General features: G+C 36.8%; 2 protein-coding genes across 3 annotated transcripts; one reads left to right on the top strand and one right to left on the bottom strand.

The window, feature by feature from the left end:
* The first annotated feature begins 434 nt into the window (after window positions 1-434).
* LOC103477993 (cell division control protein 42 homolog) lies at window positions 435-8,164 on the top strand. Its single transcript, XM_008431418.1, has 6 exons — window positions 435-541; window positions 3,130-3,234; window positions 3,389-3,461; window positions 3,550-3,659; window positions 7,177-7,374; window positions 7,465-8,164. The coding sequence occupies exons 2-6, from the start codon at window positions 3,130-3,132 to the stop codon at window positions 7,552-7,554; spliced, it is 576 nt and encodes a 191-aa protein (XP_008429640.1). The 5' UTR covers window positions 435-541; the 3' UTR covers window positions 7,555-8,164.
* Window positions 8,165-9,292: 1,128 nt separating this feature from the next.
* On the bottom strand, window positions 9,293-17,538 carry wnt4b (wingless-type MMTV integration site family, member 4b). Of its 2 annotated transcripts, XM_008431420.2 has the most exons (9): window positions 17,334-17,538; window positions 15,731-15,986; window positions 15,302-15,455; window positions 15,151-15,235; window positions 14,911-15,042; window positions 13,340-13,482; window positions 13,114-13,254; window positions 12,250-12,412; window positions 9,294-11,159 (listed from the first exon to the last, which is right to left on the bottom strand). In XM_008431420.2, the coding sequence occupies exons 2-9, from the start codon at window positions 15,832-15,834 to the stop codon at window positions 10,990-10,992; spliced, it is 1,092 nt and encodes a 363-aa protein (XP_008429642.1). In that variant the 5' UTR covers window positions 15,835-15,986; window positions 17,334-17,538; the 3' UTR covers window positions 9,294-10,989. The 2 variants fall into 2 exon arrangements, with proteins under 2 accessions (XP_008429641.1, XP_008429642.1); XM_008431419.2 differs by having other exon boundaries at window positions 9,293-11,159; window positions 14,911-15,235.
* Between the last annotated feature and the right edge of the window lie 1,355 nt (window positions 17,539-18,893).

Genomic DNA, 18,893 nt, shown 5'->3' with positions numbered 1-18,893 from the left:
AGTGGTCACATCTAATATTACTGTGTAATAAAATAATATTCAATGAAGAAATGTGGAAATTGTGCACACAGAACATTTTAAAAGTACTGTTTGCATGCATGGAGTAAAAAAAAGTAAATATGACGCTTAGAAAAGACGAAATGCGGTTATTTCCTCATTTAAAATAGGAAAGACACGTAATGAAGCATATAATGCGAAATGCTATGGTGGTGGGGGAGGCCAAGCTTAAAAGTTTTGGAAAACTGAATAAAATCAGTTAACTAAACGAACAATATAAAAAAAAGCAATAAATAAAAATCACTAAGCAGTACACAAGTATACACAAGACTCCACTAGAATGAAAAAAATATATATATACACACTAAGACATTATACATTAAAACGTTTTGATTTGTAGATTGTAATACACTTCATGTCCAGCAGGAGGCAGTCTGTCAGTTCCTCTAAAGAACTAAATCTTGTGTGGTTTGCGGCTGCGCACAAAGTAGTTCTACCCTCAAACCCGGATGAAACCAACGCCTAACTTGTCGGTAGAAAAACGGTAAGCTGAACAAAAAATAAAGAATTAAAAATAGGTTGTTTATTGGTTGCCACAGTCCGGGGTGTATGAATAAACAACTCCCAGAAATATAAAGTACGGAGATGAAGCGTGTGTACAATAGTGAAGCAGTTTTTTGAGTTTGTGAAAGTTTCCTGTATGTTAGCTTTACCTTGTGTTCTTATTAATTATAATACTTCTGTCACCTTGGGTAAGCTATTGTCACCTCTGTTTTTGTTAACTATGTTTTTTCTCATTAGTGGGTTTGTTTTGTGGTTTAGTGGAAGAACAATACTAAAAATTATATTTTAAATCTAATTATTGTAATTTTCAGTCACTGTAAAGCCATACTCAGTTTTATTAGCCATAGCTGGTCGGTTTTATGTTTTGTTTTTTGTTTTGTTTTTTGTAAATATTTTATATGATATGACTTCTAAATATCGCCTGTTTAGGCTTCACGTTTTAGTTGGTTTCAGATCTCGGAGCTTTGCTCATTTAGCGGAAGTGTTTGCAGTATCCGCTTCTAAATCACATTCAGTTAATAAGCAGTCTTTTTACAGTCTCCCCCCATTTTTTTTTTTTTACATCTTTGGTATGCAGCATATGCGGAAGCCGCTCTCTGACATTAGAAGAGTTTGTTCCCACATGCATTAACAAGTCTAGTCAGGGTGATTAGGCTTATTTTCTTACTTTTACTGATTGAAGACGTTTGTAATTTACTTAAGTCAAATGAATCAACTGATAAAAGGCATAAACATTGAACTGTCACAAGAAAATGTATTAGAAGTATTACGGAAGAAAGAAATAAACCACTTGTACTTTAGGGTTTTATGTTTTTCGCAGGGTTATGTTATTCAAAAGAAAGATTAAATTTAGAAAAATCGCTGTAGTGATTTCTTTGATCTAATTTAAGTTTTACACAGAGGTGTGCAGAGTACCCCAACATTGTATATGTCAACAAATATTTACTCAAGTAAGAGTAAAAAGTAGCCATGCAAGTAATGACTCAAGAAAGATTGAAAAAGTATTTGCTAATACTGAGTATCTGATTTTAACGACTACTTTTATCATTTACAATGATCTCATTATTATAGAATTATGTAATTTTACAGACTAAAATGGTAAAAATAATTCAAAATAACACATTTTAATGATTGAAATAAATTCTAAAAGAGAAATGTCAAAGGAAATGTGTCTTAAGTTATATCACAAGCTCACAGTGACGCATAATTTTGAGTTATTTCACCTGACTTAAATGTGAGGGTAAAGTTTTGAAAAGAATAAAATGAGGAAGCCCTTCGGGTCTGTCTGCTTCCACACAGAACCGCAACAAACAGGAGTTGATACTTGTGGTTCAGACTGCCGACAATTTTGGGGTTTCTGGCCTGGATTCTAACAGATCCGTCCCTCTTTCAGCCGGAGGAGTTTTATTTCTAACATAAACATGCAGAAAGCTCTGCTCTTTCTTTTTGATTTAACATCAGTACAGCGTAGAGCTGATCTGGAAATTAGTTTTTGAAATAACCTTTTAAATCCTTTTCCATATAGCTGATTATTTCTGTGTGGTCTGTCACAATGAAGTGTTTTTCAAATGATCTGATCAAAAGAGTGAAATGTGTGCAAAGAGTTTATTTCCTGAGCGTTCCTGTCACTACATAGTTTTGTACTTGGAGGTTCAGATACTCGCATAACCGCTGGAAAAACTTACTTTCTGGAAAAGGTATAAAATTGTGAAACAAACAATTGTAAGTGCCTTGCTGTAATTATTCGCACTCATTAGGAGTGGCGACACGAGGATGCTCTTTTACCACTAGTTGATTAGTTAGTGGAGGAAATTACTCTTAGTATTTTGTTTTAGAAAAAATGTTCCACCACTAACAATTTTTTTTTCCTCTAGTTTGTTTTTGAGAACATCAGATGTGTACAGGACGGAAACAATTTAAAAGAGTTTCTCAAAATGTGTAACAAATGGATTTACAGAGATGGTTCTAGAAAACAAGAACCATTGATTTAAATAAATCCTTAATTTATTTTTGTTTATTTAGAAGTTGTCACTTTTTATGGTTGAATGTAAGCCTGTCAACAATAAGCAATTTAGTAATTAATTACATGATAAATTAAAATGAGCTGGATAATTTACATTTTCATATTTCTGAAGGGTAATTTTGCTTTTTACTGATGGTTTTGTTTGAATTGAAATCATTTTTTTCTGCAAAGTGCCTTGAGACGGCGTTAAATTGGCGCTATATAGATAAACTGAATTGAATTGTAAGTGGGTTTCATTTATTTATTTTTTTTGGTTTTTGTGTATTATTTTGGATATTTAAAATATCTTCCAGTACCTGTGTTAAGTGTTATTTACAAAATGTAAATCTTTTGGTCTTTGGGAGGGTGAACAATATGAATACACTTGAAAATTGTCTCAAAACAACAACCTTATTGTTTATCACTAACTTTTTTTGGGACAATAGTTGAATGTAAGTTGATGTGCTGCCTTCTTATAAGGGCACAGATGCCATTGTTAAGCTTATTAAAACAGAAATCCGTCATGTAGCATCTTGCTGACTCGTTGCTCTTCTGTTTCATTGCAGATGCAGACTATAAAATGTGTAGTTGTAGGAGACGGTGCAGTCGGAAAAACCTGCTTGTTGATCTCCTACACAACCAACAAGTTCCCCTCAGAATATGTGCCCACAGTAAGACATTTTAACAATGACTCATCCTGTAAACTCACAGCTTTAGAGCCACTCTTCATGTATATTTGCTCATGTTTTAAACTCGTTAACTTCTGGCCCTGCAGTGGGATTTCTCAACCTGCTTTCTATTTTTTTTATTTTTTTTCTTTCTAAGGTTTTTGATAATTATGCAGTGACGGTGATGATTGGGGGGGAGCCCTACACGCTCGGGCTCTTTGATACAGCAGGTAATTTATCTCTGGAAAGTTTGGCTTGTGTAAGTTTTCTTTGGCTCAAACTAAAATAAGTCTTGTTTGTTGTTTTTGACGCTCTCAGGACAGGAGGATTACGACAGGCTGCGTCCTCTCAGCTACCCACAAACAGACGTTTTCCTCGTATGTTTCTCTGTCGTCTCCCCGTCGTCGTTTGAAAACGTCAAAGAAAAGGTTGGTGTTGGAGCGTAAAATGGAAATTAAGACAAAATCTGGTTATTTGTAATTCAGTTTGAACCCATTATCCAGCTGAGGAAATTCAAAGCCAATATGTTAAACCATAAAAACAAGATTGTGTGGTTTGTTTACAGCCATGTTTTATCACCTCTCCTTATTACTGTAAGTAGGGAGGAACTGAGCAGACCAGCTGCTGAAATTTGTAAACTGGAGGGTTTTGGTTATTTCGCAGTTTCAAGCGGTCTTTTTATTGTTGTCGCTATTTTTCTCACAGCAAGCTGGATGTTATTTATAGGCTAACCAGTTACTGTTGTAAATGTTGCAGAAAGTGCAGTGTCATTTTGTTGCTGAAATAAGAAGTGCTACGTTTTCTTTTATGGAAGACTTACTTTAAATATGGGATTCTTGGGAACATCAGCCAGAAAGAAAAATCTTCCATAAATTCATGGAAATGTTTTGTATTTGTAGTATAAAACTGGCTCATAGCGACTGAAAACTGAGGAAATGTGAGAGATTTACACATTGAAGATGCGTGGAAATCTTATATTTACCATTTTCTGGCGTCTCAAAGTGCATTTAAAGTACAAGTTACTGTCCCACATTCAAAAAAAGCAGATCACTGTCTTGCTCATTTACACTCTTGACTCTTGTCGGTGGTGGAATTAAACCCATAACCTCTGATTAGCAACAACTACACTTGCTAAAGAGCTAAATATACCACAGCCTGTGCTGGGGTTGAGTTTTCACAATTAACCCTGTTGGTCTACAGCAGCTGTGTCAAACTCATTTTGGGCCAAATCAAGATCATGAATGCTCTTAAAGGGCCGGTTGTGCCAGATGGTTTGATAAAACCTGTTCACAAACTGCTAAAATATCAATTCATCCTTAAAATTAAATAATATTGAACATCTTTCTAGGATTTTGTGATTCTTTTATGGATTTTTTGCAATGAAAATCAAAGTATTTGTGGTAGTAATTTGGAAATATTTGCGGTATTTATAATAAATGTGACTTTTTATTACTTGCTTTATAGATTATGGACTATAATCTGACATCAGTTAAGACTGAAGCAGCTGTTTAGTACAAGTGAGAAAGTTTTTGAAAATTTTAGAGAAAAAATTGCATTAACCTCCCAATTATTAGTGCAAAGAAGTGCAGGAATTTGTTGATTTTGCATGAATTTCCATGATAATTCTCAAGAAACTGGAGGGACTGATTGATAGAATTTGGCAGTAAATGAATAAAAACTGCATTGATTTGATTGATAGCATAATATCTAAGCACATTTAGTGTTTAGTTTAGAATCTGGAGGGCCACATAAAAAGCTACGGAGGGCCGGACTTGGCCCACAGGCCTCGAGTTTGACACCTGTGGTCTACAGGATGAGTCAAAATATTTCAGTTTTACTTTGTTTTTTACTTTATTGTACTAGACAATAAATCAATAACAGTACATATCACAATAGACACACAATCAGGATCGATCAGTATCAATGGATAATACGTCTGATGCAATATTCAATAATTTTACTGAACTCTGAACCAGAACCGCACAGCATTCTGGGAGATGTAGGCAGAGGAAAGACTTTAGCGGCTTAACCTCTCGGGGTCAGCTAAGCAAAGTGAGTGGCATCAACTGACTCACTCACTCTGTGGTTACCTAGCAACAGCTTGTTGCTCAATAACTTGTGGTTACCGAGCAACAAGCTGTTGAGTAACTGACACAGCTGCAGTTTTAAAGTTTTGTTACTCATGACTGCTTAAAAATAAACAGTGTGGAGTGAAAACTATGGATTAAACAGGAAAGGACACCACCGGTTTGGTTGAATGTTTAGATATTTAAAACAAAAGACTCATCAATAGTTATTGATGTCTCTCTTTTTTTATTACCATGGATATTAAAAGTCTGTGCGTCCAGTTTTAGTATGCCAGGATTTGGTGACTAAGAAAATAACTTTTTTCTTTTTCAGAACTTTTTCTATCCTAAAAAACTACATTTGATTCTCTGAATTTGATTTGCATTTTTATGCATTTATATGTTAAGATTAAGATTAATCTACCCTTGTGTTATAAGGGTATATTATATCTAATCTGGTGTATTTTCATTAATATGATATAAAATCAGATGAATACATCTGATTTTATTACGTCGTTTAGCAGAGCATGTCTTGACTTTCACGCTCTGAGCTGCAGTATGCCTGGGCCAAAACTGAAATGTGTTAATAGATAAACAATTTCAGATCTTTTTATTACATTCACATTTTCTAAAAACTTACATCTACAATTTTTTGGGGGGTATCTCAATGGTTTTTTGCAGTTGTGATTGTGTTTAAGCTAGAGCTGCACAACATATTGAATATTGTTTAAAACTGCAACTTCCTGAATCCAGTATTTACTGGGATATTATGTTTCAAGTTTCAGCTATTCACACACTGTAAATAGAGAACACATTTTACCACTTGGATGGACTTTTAAGTGCCATAAATGTCCAGAATGATGTATATCTGTAGTTGTAGAAATGCTAAAATCGCTGAAAGAAAAGACCATTGTGTTCTGATGAACAAGACTGAAAAATGCCCTGCTTCAAGCTTATTGTACAACCTTAATTTTATATTTCATTTTTGTGTTTATATGCATGCTTTCCACTTGGCAGCCACTTTACTGCTGATGCACTTCAATTTTCCCACTGAGGACAAAAGAAATTATTATTCTATTCATGTCTCTATGTAAAAATGCATTTTATAAACATTTTGGGATCTCAAGGAGGCTAATAGCCATGGCTTACCCCTCTGTCGTTGAAGGACACAATTGCTATAAAAACAATTACATTTAATTAGCTCTAACAACTGTTTGCTTATAACTATTATTATTCTTTCTTGTTACTATTGTTTGTTTGTTTTTCACTGTTGTTTTGGATACATTTGCCTTCAAATTCACAATCCTAGTATTTTCAATTATATATAGTATGCAATATTTAGGTTTTAGTTTAAAAATTGGGAATCATTACAATAATTGAATAATGTTTTTTATTCTCCAAATGAAATCAGGATTGTTGGCAATTTCTGACCTTTTGTGATGATTTTATATTCCACCGTTTAAGTAATAATAGAAGTATTAATAAATTATAATAATAGTAAGAGTAGTAATATTAGAAAAAATAGGGGTGGGCGATATGGACTTAGAATTTTATTATTTTATTATAGTGAAAAGTTGCTGCTTTTTTGTTAACTATGGCTGTGAATTTATGTCATAGCACCACAAACACAAATACTGCTCCTGAAAAGCATTCCCATTTAAAATGTTCTTCTTCAGGATGCAAGTTGCTTAAAAAATTGTGATTTATTTCACTAATCTGCACACAGCAACAGCATTTAATTAAATTTAATGGTATTTATTGATGCTTTTATCTTGATAAATCAAATTTTTTCACAACGATTGGTAAACGATACGATAAATGCCGATTGTTCATAGAAAAAAATAATCCATTTTCATTGTTTGTATCTTTCTTGTCCCAGTGGGTTCCGGAGATTTCTCACCACTGTCCAAGCACACCTTTCCTGTTAGTGGGAACGCAAGTGGACCTGCGGGAAGACAGCAACACCGTGGAGAAGTTGGCCAAAAACAAGCAGCGCCCCCTGTTCCCTGAGAGCGGAGAGAAGCTGGCTCGGGAGCTCAAAGCTGTCAAATACGTGGAGTGCTCTGCGCTCACGCAGGTATGGAGCTAATTCACCACGACGTGATTAGTCTGGTATATAACCAGTGAGCTTCACTTTGCTCTCTGCTTTCTTCTTCCTGTGAACCAGCGAGGGCTGAAGAACGTGTTTGATGAGGCCATACTGGCAGCGCTGGAACCTCCTGAGATCAAAACGAAGAGGAAATGTGTTCTCCTATAAAGAAACGCAGACGACTCGAAACCGCAGGGAAAAATTCAGCTGAAACATCCATTTGGTAGGAAGGAGATACGGACACACAAGAGGGGAGGGAAGAACGGTGCCATAGAGATTTTATTTTATTTTTCTTTTGAACACGAGATCAATGATTGTACCTTCTGAAATTGGAGAATATTGCCTCCAACATGCAATATTTGTCCTTTACTGAAAGCTTTTAGAAACTACTGTATTCTCCTTCAGGTGTCCCCTCTCCCTTTTCCCTTACTGCTTACTGTAACAGTTCTATGCTGCATTTTATGTGTTAAAGGAGATATTCCTTTATAAGGTTCCTCATTGTGCTTTACTGAAGCAACATGGTAAGACGTTTTAAGAGGCACTGAAATGTTAAGTGGTACTTTTTAGTTGTTTTTTTTTCTGCCCTTATTGAATTAGCTAATGAAAAAGCCAAAGGATTTATCATCATTCCAAACAAATATGTCATGTTTACCTCCCTCAAAACTAAGTGAATTCCTGTTTTTTTTGTTTGTTTTTTTTATGCGAGTTCTGGGAAATCTTCATAGTCTTTTTTTGATTTTAAACTTGAATTTATTTTGTCCTGATGATTTTTAAAATTTGCTAGATGACCAACAATGATTTCATTGATTTTTGGAAAAAAAAATTAAAATGTAATATTTTTGGTAAAAGTCAACCTTGATATATGGTGATAAATCTTTTTAGAAATGTTCAGGGTTTAAAAAATCAGAGGATATTTTTAATAAAATCCTTTTTTTTTATCAAAAGTGAAAAGGAGTTCTGTTTTGTGTGTTGAATTAATTTTGTGAGTACAGAGCACTTTTAAATGAACATTTTTAGATTTTGTCACATCACAGCTTCAATGCATTTTATTGAAATTTTAAGGAGTAGATTAAAATAACAACATTATTGTGAACGGAAAGGATTTTTAAAATCCAGACATTTTAAAAATAATTAGAAATATGTGACAATTGTCTCCACCCTCATATTAGTCAACACTTTCCAAAGAATAATTTTGTTGGAATCACAGCTGCAGGTCTTTTGGGGTCTTCAGACATATTTTTGCTTTTTCTACCTCAAGCTTAGCCCGTTTCCATGGATATCACAGAAACGGACTTTAACTAGGCCACTCTAACACATAATTATGCTCTTTTTCATCACTGAATGTTTTGAGTTATTTTCCTAAAATATTTTGAAATCCTTTCAGCATTGGCTTGTATTTACTGCCATCTTCTTTGTTCCAAAAAACAAACAAACATCCACACAGGATTATGCTGCCACCAACATGTGTCACCATGGGGATGCTGCATTCGAGGGAGCGTGTGATGTTTACGTCCCGTTTCCTGTGATTTTTGAGTGTATAAATGGACTCCATTAATGTGAAAGTTACTTTGTAGAACATCATCAAGGTAAAAATACATTCTTTAAAAGCAACCTTTCCCTTTGAATGCACTCTTAGTAAACATGACAGGACAGCATTAATTAGATCTGCTCCTCAGTTGTAATGCAGAACTGTAGTTTTTGGTAGATGCAGATTAAATGGCGGTGGCAGCACTGTTGCACTTAAAGGTCCAACATGTGGTCCAATAAAAACCCAAAACCAGCCACAGAGATTTAAAATTAAACCCATAAAGAGAGTTTTACAAATCTGAACGAAATCACTGCTTATCACTCTGAGACCCAACCCTTGGTTGCAGACTTTAATCCCAGTTGGCAGAGGGATTTTTGACAAGGAAATGATCAAATTTAGCTGAGTTTATGTTTTGATTTTTCTTAAACTTTGCTCGAAAACAGTTGTGGTTCTCGCAACCGGGAACTGATCGGGACAAGTGGTCAGGCAGAAGCACATTCAGTACTGCTTCGTTTTGCAACCATGGGAAAAAACTGAAACAGTAACTCAAACAGGTTTGTGTTTCAGGTAAACTACTGTATTTTGTTAGATGCCTTGGACAGATGTGCTGGAGCGTACAGAAATGTTTTACATGCAACATTACAGACACCGAGGTGAGCAGAAGCTACTCTTGCTGCTGGAGAATTAACTGAAGGAAAGACTCTGATACACAGTTGTGTTCAAAATAATATAACTGTGCTGGAAAAGAGTCAAATAAAGCTCAGAATGCTTTTAAAAGCGTTTATTCCCGTCAATGCAAATGCCTCGGCAACATGGCCCATTCTATTCAGAACGACAACAAATGGATCAAATTTGCCCTCCGTCTATACAGAAAGTGATAGAAAGAGAAGGAGGAAGTTCAGTAAAAGAGCAGTGTTTGCATCTTCTCATTTACTGTGTAAACCTAGAAATACTTAGACTGAGCTTTCCTGTTAGTTACTGAAATAATACTTAAGTTATAAAAGTCAATTTTTTTTGACAAATCTGTGTTGTGTGGATTCTACCAACGTTCATCAAACTTTTCCACATATTCCAGGATAATTGGACTTCACACACCAGGTTCTCTGTATTTTGGTGTGGAAATGCAATATTTTTCCAGTTTTCCATTGTACTGTACAGAGGTCACAGTGCCACTCTTTAAAGCTGCAGTGTGAAATATTGTCTCACGTATTTGTTGACATTATCACTATGGTGTAACAGTTCAATATTAAATAGATAATCTGAAAAAATAATTAACTTCTCTGCCTTCCCCCAGTGCTCACCAGTAACAACCAATCAGAACCAGGAGGCGGGTCTTAGCGCAGTCAATTATCCGCATCAATATGAAAATTTATTATTTATTAGTTTTCCATTGTTAAATCAACTTTCTATTTACACCATGCTGTTCTTCTGACTGCATTTCACTCAGATTTGACAGGAAAGCTCCATGACCATGTTAATTTTGAACAGGTCAATTTTAATTAATTACACAGAAACAGTAAATGACATGTCTCGACTGTGGGCTCTGTTCGGTTTTTGTTACTGTACCACAGCTGCTACTACATAGAAATATAATTTTGACCAAAACCCTTGTTTGATCCGGTTAGAGATCTTAGACTGCAGTTACTTTGAACACAACTGTAAAAAATAAATAAACCAGGAACAAAGAAGGAAACATAAATACAGAACACGTTCAAAGACCTGCTAGTGTAAGACATAATGTATAAGCATGAAAAACACTCCTGCAATGTTTCTGTTAGTCTTAGTTAATTTCAGCTTTAAAAGCTTTGTCAGGTGAAGGCTTAGGTTGCTGTGGTGAATCTGTCCTCCTTTGCAGTTTTGCAATGTTGTTCCACAAAACTCTCATAATTACAGATTTGTTTGCTGCAGCTTTCAAATTAGAAGTGCCAGAAGGTTCAGATAATTATCAGAAATGAGAACGTTATTAGGAAACATGTAATGTTTGGTGTGAAAGCCGTCGTATTTACTCTGCAGCGTCTCTCTGCTGGATTATTTGGGTCTTTAATTGACTTCAGTCTGCTTTTGTTTGAGCCGTTTCAAACTCTGCAGGTGTGAATGGTGACTGTATTCTTGCACTGCTGGCAGCGGACTGAGCAGCACCAGGAAAACTTGCAGGAGCAGCGCTGCACCACCTCGGCCCGGCCCGCTCTGTAGCCGGGCCCGCAGCACACCAGCTCACAGCCGTCTGGAGCCAGCCGGGACGTTCCTGAGGAGGATTTAAAAATAGCGGCCATGTTGGTTTTTAATGGGGGTGGACAATAAATGAATAGCAAAATACAGTTGTTTACATTCATTATATGCATTTTTTTCACTGTCTGACATGAAATCTACACAAACTTTTCCTGTTTTATGTCAACTGGGATTAAAAAATGTTTTTCTATTTGCTAAGTGCCAGAATAATGAGAGAGAGAATTTTTTAAGGTGATACTCATTGCTTTCTTCGGTGGCTCTGTTACACCAGTTCTGTCGAGATGAATGGACCAAAATTCCTGCCAACTGTCGTGAAAAGCTTGTGAGAGGATATCCAAGACGTTTGACCCAAGTCATAAAGTTTAAGGGAAATCAGTGGTACCAAATACTTATAAAGTGTACTTACATTTTTGACTTTGAAGAAAGTAATAAAAGTTGCCTTTAAGCATTCTCTCTCTTATTATTGAAAATAGAAAAAGAATTGGTAATCCTAACTGACTTAAAACAGGAAAAGTTTATTCTGATATTACATCAGACACCGTGAAAAAAATACATATAGTGTATGAAAACTTATGGTTTCAGCTGTATATCGAGATGACGTGATCAATATCAATTGATAATTCGTCTGATAGAATCTTCAATATTCAATATGTAGAATATTCCCTGAAGTCCGATTCAGAACCGCACAGCATTCTGGGAGATGTAGGCAGATGAAAGGGTTTGTCAGCAAGCTAAAGAAAGGTTGTTGGTATCAACTAACTCATTCTTTGGTTGCCTAGCAACAATTTGTTGAGTAACTTGTGGTTACCTAGCAACAACCTGTTAAGTAACTCCAGCAGTTTAAGGTTTTGCCACTGTGCCTCATGACTGCTTAAAAGTAAAAAACAACGACATGGAATGAAAACTGAATGAAACAGGAAAGATCATGCCAATAGTTTGGCAACATCTCAGATGTTTAAAACAAAAAAACTAATCAATAATTATCAATATTGACCGATGTGAAATGTTAAAATTGTGACACACTTTTCAGCCATATCATCCAGCTTTAAAGTGCAATTCCACGAACTGAAGCTTCACAACTGGGATCGTTTGTTTCTTAAATTTACCGTTGCATCTTCTTCCAGCAGTCCCTGGGATGCCGTTATCTGGGTCAAGGTGGCAGAAGTCTGGGGAGGGTGCCACATACACGAGGTCTCTGGCAGCAGGGGGTTTGACGTAGGGGTCACGAGGGAGCAAAGCTGGCCTGGACCCAATACGAGTCAATCGGACCTAGAAGAGCGAGGGTTTATCATTATTTTTTATATTTTTATTTACTTTCAAATAAATAAATATCCACACACATCGTTGTCTTGCAGTGTTAGAGGAAAAATACAGCAACACTCATTATTTCTTTCCAAATACATAGTTCAATGTGACGTCAGAGTTCCTGGAGCTTTGTAGCTGACGACCATCTTGGTAGGTATCTGTAACTAACTGTCATGACAGTTGCTATGACAACGATAAACAAGTCACATTCTGTGTCTCATGTGGGTCGATCCCAACAGCAGCGACTTTGTTAATGTCTCTCTCTTTTGGACATTGGTCAAAAGTGTCAATATGTTTTCTTTTTTTGGTCTAGAAGCCACGGTTAGTCTTTGCGTTGTGCTTGCCTACCAAGATGGTGGTTCAGTGGCACAGATCACTGTTTGGTTGAATTCACCTTTCAGCTTAGACATCAGGATGACTAAAATATAACACTGCTTCTTGCGGTTCTCAGATTTTAACAATAAAAGAACAGAACAGTGGGACAGGTTGTAAATTTCTTCACTCCAAGATCCTTTCACCTTACACCCCTGCCGTTTTAGACTCTCTCCCCATCCTCTCAAGCAAATATTTAGTCAATATTTAAACTAAATCAGATCTTAATACTGAAACAGAAGCTTCTTGTGTATCGAGCTACAAAAACATGAGCAGAAATCATGTTCTGATACCTCTGTGGCTCCATCAAAGCGTTCCTTGAGTACAACTCCAACACGTCTGAATGGGGGCATGACTTTCCAGCAGGTTTTTAGCTCACAGGAGCCAGAGACACCGTGACATTTACACTCTACCTGCATGTTGTGCAGGATGGCCTGTGGATCAGAGTATGTAAAGTCTTACTTGGTGCACCATTAACTACCAAAATGGGGAGTTAAATCGGACTTCAACACTGCAAACCTTTCGACCGGCCTCGTTGTTGTGGAGGTTCATGAGTGGGCGTCCCGCTGACAACCCCTTGGCCCGCTCAGGTTCATCCACAAAGGTTTGAGAAAACGCCACGCCATAGGACAGGTTGTCACTGCACCCTGACCACTGGAAGCCTGTGGGAAGACAAAACCGTGGACAAGTCTCTCCAGGGATATTTTGAGTTATTTACAGATTCTTAAAGTGTGGATTCTACGCTTTCCAGTGATGTCAAACATATGAAAATGAAAAAATAAATGAGTAAGATATGGAAATATGAATGTTGGTACTTCGAAAGTAGGATTTCTGAGAAAACGGCACTAAAAGTTTATCCCCAAATCTGCTGAACAACATAGAGGTGTCCTCTCCCTCAACTGAAGGAGCTCTCCTTCTCAGCTCCTTCAGACTAGCCAGCAGCAATTAGCAAACACCTGGTAGAACTGTGCATCTGCTCAGCTCATGATACGAGCTGCTTCCCAATGAAACGCTGGCGAAAATGTTCTTTAAGGGTTAATAGAGGAGATCCGTTGTGATGACTTCCTGAAGGCAGCTTCATTCAGATTTTTTTTTTTGCAAGGTCAAAGACGCAATTTCAAAGCGTTAAATTATAAAGTAACATTTCTTTTTAGTCATGTTTGATAGGTAAATAAATAGCTTTTTTTTTTTACAACTGAACGTATTGTAGTTACTTAATTATGCTTAAAGTGGCACTACATGCCTGTAAAACACATAATATCAACTCTTTAAGATTGACTTGATAAAACAAGAGTAAAATATTTACTGTTGATTGATTGATCTAATCATTTGAATCAGGTGTTCTGGAAGAGAGATAAATCTAGCATATGTAGGAGACCAGAATTGAGAAACACTGACTTATGTTCAGAGTTGGAGAGAGTACCTGAAAATTGTACTCAAATAGTAACTGATCAAATTATCAATCATTCAATATTTAAAAACTACATAATCAGACGGACCAAAAATATTAATTTAAAGTGAAAACTTTGGTATTTTAAGGACCAAAATTATAATAATTCATGCAAGTAACAAAAAATAAGATCAGTTTCTTTACTAATAAACTTTTGAAACTTCAACAAAAACTGTAGTGCGTGTCTGTATCTGGTGAATTTGTATTTAAAACATGTTTGTTCTTCTGCCAGTGGATAGAGAATCCACAAATTTATTGTTCGTTGTTATTTATTATTGTTGTATGTTTATTCTTATTACTTTATTTATTCATTTTAATTTTTATTGTGTACCATGCTGGGACAAACAAAAATGTCCCCCCTTATAAAGTATAATTATGTTATCTTATCTTATTATCTTAAATATTACTTAAGTAAGTGTAACAATACTTCATAATAAAATTACTCAAGAAAAAGTAAAAAGGACAGCGTGGGGAAAAATACTTTAAAAAATTTTGCTCAAGCAAATGTAACTACCCAACTCTGCTGAATGGACGTTAGATGATGAGGAACCAAACTGTTAAAATTAACAGCAGCTCCTCTGCCGTTTGATGCTCTGTGTGACTCACAGTGGAGATATTTTCCAACAGAGATCAAGCTCACCTTCAGGGCTGACGCCTCTGACCTTCCTGTCGCAGCCACACCTCTCCAGCTCCCCACGGGTGCAGGCTCGGGTCACGGCCACCGCCACTGCTGCTGAAGACAGAGCGTGCACAAAGGCTGCCTCACGAGTGCCTGGCACCACAACAGCAGCACAAAAGAAGAAGAAAAAGAAACAGGGATCGCATGTTTTAAAACTCAGTAAAGGCCTGCTCCTCCGTGTCATCTCAGCGAGGGACGCACCTTGATTCATGACTCTTCCGAAAACGTTGATCCCACGTGGCGCAGTGGAGCAGTTCCAGCGGCGATTCCTGAACTGATGCTGACACTGACACAAAGCGACAGAGTGAATTTCTCACAAGACGCCTGATATCTCTAATCTCTGCTGTAATACCTCTTCTATGACCATTTCTGCTGCTTTGCGTACGGACTCCATGACCTCCCCTCTCGCCCTGCACACCCCCACCTGCCCTGGGGTCAGCCCCCTCAGCCGGGCGCATGGAGCGGCACCAGACACGGCTCTGGAGCGAGGCAGCCTCGCCAGGGAGCTGCAACACAAAGGCGGTGAATGTGGCTGTGATTCCCCACAGGTGTGAGTTGCAGACAGGGAAGATGGAGGGGGTTAAACTAAAAAAATCAGAGGCAGAGTGGACAGAGATGACGGCAGAGAGAGAGAAAGGAGAAAAGGTCACCAACTGAGAGAGACAAAGAAAGAGCGGGGAGCTCCTGAAAGAGATTTAGAGACATGTCACCATCTTTTAAAAGTTATAGCATGACAAACAAACTCTTTCTTTCGGTCCCTCCCAGTTCACGCTACACTTACAGCCAGTTGGTTGCCATGGTGGTGTGGGTGGTGCATAGCAGCAGCAGCAGCAGCAGGAGGAGGAGGAGTGGTGCCGAGAGATTGACAGGTGAGACAGTTGGCATCAGACTGTCTGTCCGTCTGTTCGTCTCCGTGCTTCAGGCTGGGTCGTTGGACAGAAGGCTGTCCGGCTCCACCGTGGAAGTGCTCTGTCCTGTCTGTGTGGCAGTGAGGGTTTATGGTTCTGATCCCGAGTCAGGGGACGAGCCCTGCACGTCTGCTCAGAAGCAAGATAAATTAGTGTCTTTTCTATCATAAAAGGTGATCAAACAACAGGATGTTGTGATTAGTATAGACAAATTTATTGTTGTATGTAATGCTTCTGTTCCTGAATAGTAAACACTGTATGCTGGTGGTCATTACTATCAGATTTTAGTTTAATTTGCGTATAAGACAATAAAAACAAAAACAGCTGTGCAGGACAAGATCCTATAGTCTAATAAGACAATTTCCTCTGACATTTTTCTTAATTCATAGCAGCAGGAATATAAAAAGTTTCACAACATTTGAAATTCATACTGTTTTAAAAGTGTTTTTAAAAATAGATTTCACTAGTGGATTGAAAATCTGTTGGTAGGTTAGCTCAAACAGAGGGTCATCTGTATTCAAGTGTACTTTGCTTAATTTCTGCTCTGCATATAATGGTAAATATAGCCACTGTGTTATGTGGAGTAAGTCTGTAAAAAAGAATAATGTGTAAAAAATTATGATAGTCAGTAGCTAAGTGAACATACTTACAGCTAAAAAGAGATGTACAATAAAAAAAAATCATGTTAAGTATTGTGAAGATCTTGTATTTTGTAAGGAGAGGAACAGATAAAGATAAATAATCCACTAGAGTCAGATACGCTTTTATTTTGGTTGCAACAAATATCTGATTATTTCTTTTAGTTGTATAAATTCACATATGTTGAAGATAAATCTTATCGCAATTCGAGCTATACTGTGGCTGGAGAACCAGGTGAACATTTGTTGTTAGGCTTTCAAGATGAAAGTTTGTGATCGCAAACTGTTTATTTTATTGTTTAAAAGAATTTGTGAGGAACACCAGATGAAACTAAATAAAAAACCTGTATTACTTTTTATTTTTGCAAAAAACAGTTGAAAAACAAAATCCTGAAGCATTTGAATTATAATGAAACTGGCTGATATTTTCTGTGAAAAATGTTAAAAATAAAATATAATAACATTAAATTTTACTCACTGGAAACTTTATTTCAATGGGGACTTTCTTTGAAATAATAAAACATAATAAAAGTGTGTGACCAGAACTAAATCAAAAACTAAAATCCTGTCAGACTTTGTAAACTCAAACTAGACTAAAACTAAAATTAGAGATTGCTAAATTGTGACTGAAAATGAATTCATTTTTAGTCAAAAGGTTATAAATAAAAATAAATTAGCTAAATTTGTGGTAACTATTGTGTTTTGGAAATGATCATAATTTGACCCTGCAATTCAATTCTGCACACTTTGTGTGTGTGTGCGCGCGTGTGTGCGCGTGTACGTGCGTGTGTGCGTGTGTGTGTGTGTGTTTTTAAAGTCAGCAAATAAAAATACTTACAGGGTTGTTCCAGAAACTGCAAACTCATCTTTAGAAAAATCAAAATATGTCCACATGTCCCAGTTGAAATTTCCAGTTAGAAAAATTCACCTGAAATAAGGAGAAAAAAATGTAATCCACAAGGATTTGATGAATAACTGCAGGGTTTTTTTTTTTTCATTCAAAGGAAGACTTTAAACAAAAAAAGTGTCATTTTTCATTGTTTTGTCTGTGTTGTCCCATGAAAACAAATGTGTGCATGCTGAGTTGAGACAGCAGTGATGTGTGAGAGCAAAGCAGATGGGAGTGATTGGTTTTAAAGGAGGAAGACAGTATGGGTGGGAGAGGGAGGGCTGCCGTGATCCAGGGTGTGGAGTGCTGCAGACAGGAGGAGGAGGAGGAGGAAACTTTTGAAAAACGTGATAATTGTGATAATTGTGATAATTGTGAGTATTAAAGCTGTAAAATATTCTACTTGCTTGTCAGTAGTCCTGAAATCTGGGCCTAAATCTAAGGCAGATCAACAAAATCCCACTAAAATACGACTGCATGTGGACTTCTGTGCATGCAGAGTTTCTTTCAGCATCCTTGCATGTTTGTCTGATCCACAGAAACACTCAACTATAACTGAGCTGTCTGATTTTTATTCTGTTTCCCTCCAAACTCCTCTGATCAGAAAATACAACGCAGCATTTTGCATTTTCATACAGTACATGTTTGCATGTGAGAAAGTGTCTTACCTAATGTTTAATTTTCCCAAACTTTGTCGCTCATTTTACGAGTTTCCCCCTCCTCTTCCTCCGTGTTCCCCACATCTGCCCCCTGGTTCTCCTTCTCTCCCACTCCCTATATTGTCTTAGAAGAAGGGGTGACATTTAGACAAGGGGAGGAAAACATACTGCCGACAAATATTGGAACTGAGGCAAATAAATCACAAGATAGTAGGGAGCGAGGGCATCAGGAGAGAGCAGATAGTCGCACCAACAGCGGAGTTTGTCACAAATCTGAAAATAAAACATCTTGGTGGAATCAAATGTTCTGTCTTATCCTTTTAAGACAATGCATTAGCAACTTCTTTTGTATTATTTACAAATATTTGAACTTCAGCAGTCGGTGTAGCTGCACTTCCTTAAAATTTACGCAGTAGTTTCCCCTCCGTCTGTCTCGGCCTGTTTGCTCAGACTGGGATGTTCATAAATAAGGAGGTAATAAAACAGACGCTTCTGATGACAGAATAATTCTCACAGGATATTGTTGATATTGCTGGGATTCAGAGGTCTTATCTGTGCTCCTGTTTGAAAAAAATACCCAGATTTATGACACATTTTATGACATTTTACTACATTTTACTACCTTCGCTTAATTACAGTTTTAATTGCTTATGTTCTGTTTATTTCTCTGTTGTTGTTTTGGTAGCATAGCTACAGCGTGAACTAACAGATTTTGTCTGCTTTTGAGTAAACATGAGTAAATACAAAATGTAATTTCTAAATTATTATTTAATTTATTTAGGAAAAAAGCTCTCCAAACTAAACTGGCTCAAATAAAAGGTGATCAAATCGTGAATTAGCTGTGCATAAG

Source organism: Poecilia reticulata, linkage group LG16, assembly GCF_000633615.1.
Source record: "Poecilia reticulata strain Guanapo linkage group LG16, Guppy_female_1.0+MT, whole genome shotgun sequence".
NCBI classification, from domain to species: domain Eukaryota; kingdom Metazoa; phylum Chordata; class Actinopteri; order Cyprinodontiformes; family Poeciliidae; genus Poecilia; species Poecilia reticulata.
This window is presented reverse-complemented; position numbering and strand designations above follow the sequence as displayed.

What these genes read in the sequence shown, in the direction of transcription:
- wnt4b (XM_008431419.2), bottom strand. Translation starts at nt 15,834, where the DNA reads ATGCCAACTGTCTCACCTGTCAATCTCTCGGCACCACTCCTCCTCCTC. An exon ending in CAGAAATGGTCATAGAAGAG is followed by an intron (nt 15,236 to 15,301) that starts GTATTACAGCAG and finishes GCTTTGTGTCAG; the next exon opens with TGTCAGCATCAGTTCAGGAA. An exon ending in TGCTGGAAGAAGATGCAACG is followed by an intron (nt 11,160 to 12,249) that starts GTAAATTTAAGA and finishes AATCCTCCTCAG; the next exon opens with GAACGTCCCGGCTGGCTCCA.
- LOC103477993 (XM_008431418.1), top strand. Translation starts at nt 3,130, where the DNA reads ATGCAGACTATAAAATGTGTAGTTGTAGGAGACGGTGCAGTCGGAAAA. An exon ending in CCTCAGAATATGTGCCCACA is followed by an intron (nt 3,235 to 3,388) that starts GTAAGACATTTT and finishes TTTCTTTCTAAG; the next exon opens with GTTTTTGATAATTATGCAGT. An exon ending in CGGGCTCTTTGATACAGCAG is followed by an intron (nt 3,462 to 3,549) that starts GTAATTTATCTC and finishes TGACGCTCTCAG; the next exon opens with GACAGGAGGATTACGACAGG.